At 45.9% G+C, this 9771-nt stretch overlaps 1 protein-coding gene across 1 annotated transcript; it reads right to left on the bottom strand.

Moving 5' to 3' along the window:
• Window positions 1-2948: 2948 nt before the first annotated feature.
• LOC105932181 (apoptotic chromatin condensation inducer in the nucleus) lies at window positions 2949-9668 on the bottom strand. The gene is made up of 5 exons (XM_021320836.2): window positions 9215-9668; window positions 8874-9126; window positions 8654-8781; window positions 5271-5313; window positions 2949-5178 (listed from the first exon to the last, which is right to left on the bottom strand). The coding sequence occupies exons 1-5, from the start codon at window positions 9382-9384 to the stop codon at window positions 3175-3177; spliced, it is 2598 nt and encodes an 865-aa protein (XP_021176511.2). The 5' UTR covers window positions 9385-9668; the 3' UTR covers window positions 2949-3174.
• Window positions 9669-9771: the final 103 nt, after the last annotated feature.

The raw sequence follows: 9771 nt of genomic DNA, 5'->3' as shown, positions 1-9771 counted from the left end.
AAAAGCTTAACGCAATTTAATGCACCTAAACAACGCTCAGTGATCACCAAATTTCTCTCATATATTGCTAAGCACATGAAACTATCAAAAAATCTAAACCAAAGTCCAATTATTATGGACGTTATATGACATTAAGTATTTAATAGGCATAGAGGCTGGCTATATGAAAAAACTTAATGTGGTTAAATGTACCTAAACAACGTTCGGTGATCACCAAATTTCTCTCTCATATTGCTCTTCATAAACACATAAAACTATAAAAATATCGAACACAATATGAAAGAGAAATTTGGTGATCATTGATCGTTGATTAGGTACATTAAACCACGTTAAGCCTTTTTCTCGCCATAGGCACCAATGAAGAAGAAAACGTTAATGTGAGATTTCTTCTATAATCGTTGGATTTTGGTTTATTTATTTTTTTGACAGGCTTAAGTCTTCATGACAAGATATGGCCATGCGAATTTTGGTGATGATTCCTCGTTGTTTTCCTACCTTAAGCCACGTTAAGCTTTTTCATGTTAAGCGTTTTAGAATGTCCCGCATAGGGGCCACACAGGAACGATCTGATGCAAAGCGATGCTAAGCGGGGGCAACAGAGGCAATTCTAACGACACAAAACGCACATTTATGACGATTAAAGCGAAGCCAGAGCAACACGATGGATGCGAAGCGTCAGTTGTTGATGTTGAAAAAGCAGAATTTTTGTGTCTTGTCACGTCGCGACAACCAATCAGGAACTGGATGTGGCTGTGAAGTGTTGTGAAGCACTGCGGCGGAGACGAAGCTGGTTTGCGTTCAACATGGATCAAGCTGCTAGTGGCGGTCGGCAGAGTGCAAAATACTTGGGGGGGCCCTCGACCCCCCCGATTAACCCATGAGACCCCCTGAAAGCCTCAAAAGCAATGTTAAAAGGGGGTCTTAAATTGTGTCAAAAAAATTTTAAATTAAATATTTTTTTGTCACAAATGGTCACTAAAATTTTTTTAAGCTCAACATGTCCAGTATTTAAAATTCAAAACATTTATTCACAAATATCAGAATCAGACATACTTTAATGATCCCAGGGGGATTAATACTAAAAATGTTTAAATTTTAGTATTAGGAACTGATCTTATCTGTTGTGCCTGTGCACTTTATTTGTTTTACTGTTGGTGAATGAGGAACGTCTTCTCGAGTCCTTGTATGTCTGGTGAATGTGAAGAATTGACATTAAAGCTAACTTTGACATTGTAATGTTATAGGCCTACTGCATATTGAGAAAATTTACATCGGTATTGCGCAACAATCGGGAGATGGGGACCCCCGAAATATTGACAGGTATTTTGCACACTGGCGATCGGCCTGAGTTGTGTGACGCGACCGAGGAGCCAGCCTGCAAAAAGGTGAGTGAAGAGACTGGAGCTGCAGGGAAGTGAAAGCATCACTGGATAGCGTTATTGTACTGCTGTATTTATGCATTTGTCGCTCGCTGTGAGAACGGCCGGCGATAACGTCAAGTGAGCGACAGCAAGCAAAAGCGGCGACATCGTGAACGCACCTTAAGGAAACCCAGCTGGTCGCATTGAGTCTTTGACTGGCAGCGTTCACTCCTCCTGGATTAGCCACAGGGGAAAGTCGCTTGCAATGTGTCACTGACTTAGCAGCAATCCCTCATACTGAGTAGCATGCATGTAATGACAGTGGACAGGAAAACTTCCCCTTTAACAGGAAGGAACCTCCGGCAGAACCAGGCTCAAAAGAACAGGGAAGCACTGATCCAATACATTCCAGGTGAGAGAAAAGTTAAAGGGCAATGGCAGCACTAGCACTGACACAAGCAGACACGGCCTGAAAAGCCAATCGGACAGGATGAAGCCATTACATAGACATCATTAAACGTGAGCTTGCAACTTCCAAATGCGAGGGACAAAGACCTTAAATGTTAGAGATGTGTCCAGTGGTCTGATGAAACTGAAGTGTTCGTCCACAGAGACCATTCTTACATTTGGAGAAAAAAAGGGAGAAGCTCACAAGCTTGACTTCAGCTCATTTGTGAAGTACGGCGGTGGCAGCATCATGGTTTAAAGGTGTTTTGCTGCAGGGGAGACCAGTGACCTTTATGAACTAGACAGTATCATGAAGAAGGATTACTACATGGAAACATTGAAGCAACATCAGCCAGAAGGTTCAGGCTTGGGCACAAACAGGTCTTCTAAATGAACGTTGACCATAAGCGTAACAGGTTAGTGCCCAAAAGGACGATAAAGTCAGTGTGAAGTGTGTGTGTGTGTGTGAAGTGTGTGAGAGAGCCAAGCAGTCTGACTCAGTTACACCAGCTGTCAGGAGGGATGGACCAAAAGTTCAGCAAACTATTTTGGGAGGCTTTGTAGGAAACCCAAAACGTTTGACCCAAGTCAAGTAACGGCATCAAACACTACAGGAATGTCTGAAACTTCTGAATCTGAAGAAGTAATAAAAGACAATCTGTTATTCTTTTGGGATTTAGCAAATAAGTTATGACCTATAAAACAAGAAATGAATGGTCTGATTTTATGTCAGTGAGGTAAAAAGGCTAGGCTTCGTTTCATGCGGCGCATGAAAAGGTGAAATATCTGAAATTATGAAACGAGGCAAATGAAAAATGAAACTTCTCATTTCTGTTTTTTTTACCCCTAACTGAATAGTTAAAATTGGCCTTTTGTGGTTAATTGTGTTTTAAGCTATATTAGTCATTTACTTGTTATTAACTGTGTTTAAATTGATTTATTTCTCTCTCTGTACGCTGACATTGTTTCTTGAACGGCGCCCTGAAATAAAATGAATTAGTATTTATTATTTTTCTGATCTTTCTTTCATAGGGATCCTTCCATCGAAGATTACCAACACGTACCATCAGGAACGTCTGAACAAATCACTCAGCGTCGTCTCGTTTCGCGTGCTACTTTTCCAAACCTTTTACACAAAAGGTTTCGATTTCTTTGTATTAAAAGTTGTATTTTACATCTCAACTTAAAAACAATTGACAATCCTTCAAGTAAAAAAATGCTTTAATACAAAAAAACTAAATATGTATTTTATGTAATCTAATTCAAAAAAACCCAAGAAGGTTTTATATTTCTACATTGTCCACCTACAGCGGTTGCCAGGTTCCAATAAAAAAAGTAAAGCTGCCATGGTGATCTATCTGTCTGGTCAGCAGCTTGGCTCTGAGAGAAAGTCCTGCTCAGGATTATGAAGTCTTCTTTTTACGCGACCGCCAGTTTTCCCCTCGATGCGGCGAGAGGAGGTGGTCCCGTGGGCTGATGGGAACGTTGGAGGTGAGGTGGAGATGGGATCAGCCGCTGGCTTCGTCGCGTCCTTCCTGGTTTGCTGCGTCTCTGATTTCCCTTCAGCCACATTTCTCTCAGCAGGTTTCTTCTTTTTCCTCTCTTTTACGGTTCCGGGTGCACCTTCGGTCAGACGCGTTTCCGTGGTCCATCGACTGCTTGAAAGGGAACCACATGGGTTTGATGCGAGTTTTTCTGATTCAGCATGCTCAGCGGCGTCTGTCAGAACATCCTGTGAGCCTTTCTTTTGTTTCTTCTTCTTCTTCCTCACGGCGGCCGCTTCTGCAGGCGGAGAACGCTCCTCGTCAGCAACGCTCTCCAAACCTCCCGTGAGGCTCTCGGTTCTCTTCCGTTTCTTCTTCTTCTTGACCCCTGCTTCAGACGTTTCCTCCGCCTCTCTCTCCTCGCCCTCTGGGGGAGCTGCTGACCTCTTCTTTTTCTTCTTGACACCTTTTGATTCTTGCCGATGTTCAGAAACATCTGCTGATTGGGCGACCGAATCGCCGGCGCTGATCTCGGACTTCCCCATATGAGCAGACGCAGTCCGCACAGGAGTGCCCTGCTCCTCAGGACCTTGGCCAACATTTTCCTCTGTATCAGCAGAAAGGAAGGAAGCGGTCCACTTCTTCTTCTTCTTCTTTTTGCGCACAAGCTCTGTATTATCACTAGATGCCAGTGAGTCCACAGCATTATTCAAGCCGATATCGCCTCCCATTTTCTTCTTCTTTTTCTTTCTGGACTCCAGCTCAACATCTTGCTTCTCTTCCTGAGCATCGTCTACGCTTTCCTCTTGTTCAGGAAGCCGGACCGGCTCAGAGACTTTTTTTGGTTTCTTCTTTTTAACAGAGTCTGTATCTTCCGCCACGGTCGCCGCGTCGTTCGATAAGTCCACATCTGTCTGATTGTCATCAGGAAGAGATCGCCTCTTCTTCTTCTTTTTGAGCTTGTTTCTTTTAAAGCCACTCGGGTCCGAAGCTTCCTGAGAAGCTTCGCCATCCTCTAAATGATCTATGGCCTCCAGGTGTTCTGTGGGCGTTTGAGGCGGAACTGAAGAGCCATCTGGGTCCTTTTTCTTTTTTTTCCTTTTCTTCAGGACGTGTCCATCATCAGCTGTAGGCTCTGGAGCAGAGTCTGTGCGCCCTTCCTTTGTTTCCCTCCTCTCCTGTCCACCAATCTCAGTTTCCCACATCGACACAGAGTGGTCCTCCTCCCTCTCCTCTGGTCGTCCATCCACCTTCTGACTCCACTCTTCGCTTTCACGTTTCTTCTTCTTCTTTTTCTTCCTCTCCATACAGGGAGCCTCCTGTGCCTCGGCGACATTCACGCTCAGCGAGGGATCAGCCGGCTGACCCTCGGCCGGCTCTCCGTCTACACGTTCGTCACCTCTCTTGTCCCTTTTCTCCTTCTTCTTCCCCTTCTTTGCCTTGATCCTGCTGCGCTCGTCATCGTCTCCTTTTTGTTCGATTTGTTCGCCCACCCCGGCGTGAGGTTCTGCCGACTCTCTGCCGCGTTGCTCAGCGCTCAAGCCGTTCACGAGCGACTCTCCGGTTTCTTTTGGAAAAAGATCACAAGCTTCACTTTTTTTCCTTGGAGATCCGTTTGTCTTTCCCGTTTCAGCTTCAGCAGGGAGGTTTCCGGCCTTAGCCGCACGTCCATTGCCTAACTCTGTCTCGCCGGGGCTTTCATCGGACCCCTTTGTTTTCAAGTAGGACGTCTCGTTCGACAAGGATGCCCCGGTCAATATTTGGCCTCTCTGTGACCCCGATCCAGCGTTGCTCCGTTCCTGCCGCGTTTCCTCGCTGGACGTCTTTTTCGGATTGTACCAAGGTTGGGAGCTTTTCGCTCTCGATGCGACAAAAAGTTTCTTCTCCTGTGACACAACGAAAAACATTGAAGTTGCACGTTTCCCTCATGAGGAGCTCTAAAATGCCCATTTTTCTAAGACGTTAGCGACACACTCACCACCACTTTGAGTTCTTCGCCCTCTGCGGACCCATGCTCTTCTCTAGAAATGAAGAGAGACGCAGCGTTACAAGCCAGCCTGGCCTTACGGTTGGAGCTTCCCTTCGTGAAGGTTAGTCCAAGCCAAGGCTCTACAGTTTCAGTAGAAAGTCGGAAAACAAGCATCGAAAGGAACTCTGCAATCAAGGTACATTTTTGCAAACAGGTGAAAATCAATCCTTAATGCATGTCCCTTGTAACCAGTAAAAAACAGTTTTCACTCTGACATTAAAGAGTATGATTTCATTCTTTTAAAAAATTACTATGATTTCATTTACAAAAGCACTAAAAGGATAACCTGACAACAGCCAGATGCATGTCTCGCTCCGCCTAGCTCCACTCACATACATCTGGGACACCGCCCATTAAAAGTGATTTCCCCAACCAAATTTATGGTCTGGCCAATCAGGACGCAGGGCGGGTGTTTCCTGGATGTGACGTAGCGGAGACGCGACCGTGAGATTCCAACAACAATGGCGGCTCGCAGCGAGGAAGCAAGCGTTAACATTGATGCTGCTATTTCTTCTGTGTTGCCCAATCTACCTAATATTGTTTCATTAAAAGAACATCAAAGAACGGCTCTAAAGGCTTTTGTTGGTGGAAACCATGTTTTCGCCCTTCTCCCGACTGGATTTGGCAAGCGGTTAGCGGCTAACGAGCGGTTAGCGGCTAACGAGCGGTTAGCGGCTAACGAGCGGTTAGCGGCTAACGAGGGGTTAGCGCGAACCATGTTAGGAGGCCTTTAGTCCTCAACGCGGTCCGCCCGGGATCGACTCCGACCCGCGGCGCTTTGCCGCCTGTCTCCCCCCTCTTCCTGTCAGCTCACTGTCAATAAAACGCGTGCCACTTTTTTTTTCTCCCTGCGTCGCTCTCATCAGCGTCACGGGTTAGCTTCGGTGTGAGTGGTTGAAATAGCACGTCGATAAAGATGACAGACAAGTGGCTTATCCAATCATATGCAAGAATTTTTGATAAGGCCCAGCCTTCAATAAAGGCAATTCCTATGGCGGTGTCCCAGATGTATGTGAGTGGAGCTAGGCGGAGCGAGACATGCATCTGGCTGTTGTCAGGTTACTAAAAGGATGACGCGTTCAAAGAGGCTAAATACTTATTCTAGGCATTGTACCGTCCCTCCTAAGAAGTGCTGGGACCGCCTTAGGTTTACACTGAGGGTCATAGAACCACAGTGATAGAATTATTTTTACTATTTTCTACATTTATGTTATTTACTATGTTCATTGCATTTATCATATACATTTACTACTAAAAAGTTTTAAGGTTTTAGATATTAAAGTGTATTTCATGTGACTGATCTCTCTCTCTCTCATCGTTGCAGAAGGCCTGCAGAAAGCAGAGAAATATGTTGTGACGATAATAAGTATTTTTATGAACTCTATTCAGCCGTCTGGAGTGCTTAGGCACAACTGTACTGTGTGAACTGCTTGGTATTATCTCGAAGGTCACATAGTTGTTTTGATTTTCCCTATCCCTTAGCTTGACAAATGTAACCAGGGTTCCCTTTTCCTAAATAAAAAGAGGAGGCGACAAAAACAAGACCGTGAGGTTCCCAAAGCCTGATGCCACGCTTGTTTTCCGGATACACGGGCTGCATAGCCCTTAAAAGCGGCACAGGTTGGTATCCTGTCCTCCTGGACTAATCCTCACTGAATGCCTGGAGGGACAGTCGTAAACTTTCAGCTGCACAGATCAGAAGTGGACGGGACAAACAAATTCTCCTGATGCCTTCAGCCCCCTCTAGGTTGATGTATCCCCCAAGCTGCTCTCTCTCTCTCCTTCTATAGATGTTATCAGAACAGCAATGGGGAGATAGTAAAGGTGTATTTCACCAACATCAGAGTGAAAATGCTCCAAACTAGGGCTGGACGATAATTCATAACAATATACAACCGATCGATAGACGTGTGTCGATGATTCAAGGGTCAATAACAGTTCAACGGAATAACAGTTTTCCTTCCTTTTGCACTCTAGCCTATCATGTAGGTTAATACCACAGTCATTACATCCTCCCAACCAATCACAAACGCAGACCCAGGAACCTCCGTCACTAAGCTCCGCCCCCTTCATAGAGATCAGAAAGCACACGTTCCTTTTTTAAAAACTTGTTGTTTTGGTAAAAAGTTGGTTGAATAAAGGTTTGAGTGTGAATTCAGTGTTTGTGTGTTCTTTATCTAAAAACAGGTTGCTAAGCAACAGCATACAATGGCCAGAGCTGCACTTAAATTATATGTTTTGAATATGTTGATACTTATCGATATTGATCAATATGATTTCTATTTTATCGATATAATTTTTTCTATATTGCCCAGCCCTACTCCACACACTCGATCTTGTTTTGCATCTATGTTAAAGCACATTTTTTTAATAGATTTTTATCAGAGGTCACGTTGATTGCCCTTCCCCTGACCAGTACTGGGGTCCGATCCGTGACCCCAATCAGGCAAGTTTGACAGGAAATATTCGGCTTGTTCTTGTTAAATAAAATTTTAAAGAAGCTTCCCTCTATCACCTTGTATGACCTGACAAAAATATTCACGCCGCCTGTTGCGGCAACAGAGTTTCATTTACGTGGGAGCTCACTGTGTTTCACTTTGCTGGGACCTGGCCAGCGTTTCAGAAGACACCAGGAGGTGCCAGACACAGATCAGAGCCAAGCTCTACCCCGTGTGGACGGTCTAGTTTGGAGTCGACACACTTTTCTAATAGCAAGTTACAACAGGGCTGACTGCAGCTTCCCAGACCGTCTGTGAGGAACAGCGGTGTGACATCCCGCATGCGTAACGCTGGTATAAAGGAAGCGATTCACTTTGTCCGGTCAGAACAAAACCCAGCCGTGCAGATGGGCAGACGTTGAGAGCTTTGAGACGCTGTGTCCTGTTCTCTCTTTGCAACCATCAACAGATGTGCTGGATAAGTGAAAATCACTACTCTCCTTCTTGTCAACTACAAGCACAAGATTCGTCTTTCCCTCTTCAATAGACAAGCAGTTATTTTGTAGGCCGTCCGCATTTTGGGAGAAACAATTTACTCTCATGGGACGCACCTTGCACAGTGGGTAGCACTGTTGCCTTGCACCAAGAAGGTCCTGGGTTCGAGTCCCACCCTGGGTCTTTTTGCATTCTCTTCCTCCCACAGTCCAAAAAACACGACTGTTAGGTTAATTGGCCTCTCTAAATTCAGCTTCCTGCTCTCAGCCAGTTTTCACCTAGTTTACATCGACGTTCTTTACGCCGCTTCGAAAACACTATGCTTGGGCGGACAGATGTGGATTTTTTTATATCGGCTAAAAAGCCATTAAGTTATTTGCTCGTTGGACCAATACTTACTCTGACATCGGCGATAGGGGCTCTCCGTCCACGTCCACGGTGCGTGAAGACGCCGCCTGACCTTCTCCGGTTTGATAGCTCTCCCAGAGCTCCTCGACACATCTGAAGTAACCCCCCATCGCGTAATACTGCAATCACAACGCGTGTGCGTGTTCTTATGTTTGAAACTTTGCCAGCAACAAGTGGGAAAAGGCTTTCACGTCTTCCTGTGTGGTCTTACGTGTAGTTTTCTGTTCTGATAATAAGGTAACCTAGTCGTCAGCGTCTTCTGGAGGAAAGGAAAGGTGAACCTCGGTGTTCTGAAGCCCTCCGTCCTCCGCTTTCTGCCCGATCTCTGCTCCTCTTCGGAGCTGGAGGTGTCATATTCATGCTCTGATGCATCTCTGTGGGTCCTGAAGTCTGACCTCTTGCTGGAGCGCCTTCGCCTCTCAGGTACACACTTCTGCGTGATAAACAAGCTGTCCCCGGAATCACTGCAAAGACCCAACAGAGACACGTTCAGAAGGTCGGTCTCCACATGCATCAGACTCCCTCCAGCTGCTGGATGGGCGTGATCGTTACCTGTCTGCGTCCGGTCCTCTCTGCTGTTCCACGGAGGGCATCTGTGACACGTGCTTCACGCGATCAGGGTGGGAGCTGGTCAGCGCAAGGCGGAATGGCTCCACCGACAGATCGGTCTCCTTGAACGCATCTGACTGAGCACCGGATGGAGAAGCAACTCCTTCTGACATTACGTTAACCGGCGCCGCAGACCTTTGGTGAAGAACCACGACGGCCAGAGAGGCGGGCGGGAAAACAGCGGAATCAGTCAAAGCCCCGGTTTGTGTCTGACGCGGACAAACCACGGCGCCAAAACAACAACCGGGGGGAAGCCACGCGCGTGGATAAACACGGGAAGTGTTTGCAGCATGGTTGCGCACAAACTGAGCGCGGCGAAAACGTCACGTGAGCGCTGGTCGGGCGTCACCGCCACGTTCTGAGTGGCAGAACGAAGAGAAAAGCGCATGGAAGTAGATGTATTTACTCGGTAATTTATCTCTTTTTTTGTACTAATGCTTCTAACAACAGATCTTGTGAGGCTGGATTCAGCAGATTAAGTAGTTTTTGCGGATAAATGT

This window comes from Fundulus heteroclitus, chromosome 11 (assembly GCF_011125445.2).
Source record: "Fundulus heteroclitus isolate FHET01 chromosome 11, MU-UCD_Fhet_4.1, whole genome shotgun sequence".
Lineage (NCBI taxonomy): Eukaryota > Metazoa > Chordata > Actinopteri > Cyprinodontiformes > Fundulidae > Fundulus > Fundulus heteroclitus.
The sequence above is the reverse complement of the archived record's forward strand: the minus strand, read 5'-3'. Positions and strand labels throughout refer to the sequence as shown.

What these genes read in the sequence shown, in the direction of transcription:
- LOC105932181 (XM_021320836.2), bottom strand. Translation starts at nt 9,384, where the DNA reads ATGTCAGAAGGAGTTGCTTCTCCATCCGGTGCTCAGTCAGATGCGTTC. An exon ending in ATCAGAACAGAAAACTACAC is followed by an intron (nt 8,782 to 8,873) that starts GTAAGACCACAC and finishes TTGTGATTGCAG; the next exon opens with TATTACGCGATGGGGGGTTA. An exon ending in GCGAAGAACTCAAAGTGGTG is followed by an intron (nt 5,179 to 5,270) that starts GTGAGTGTGTCG and finishes GTTGTGTCACAG; the next exon opens with GAGAAGAAACTTTTTGTCGC.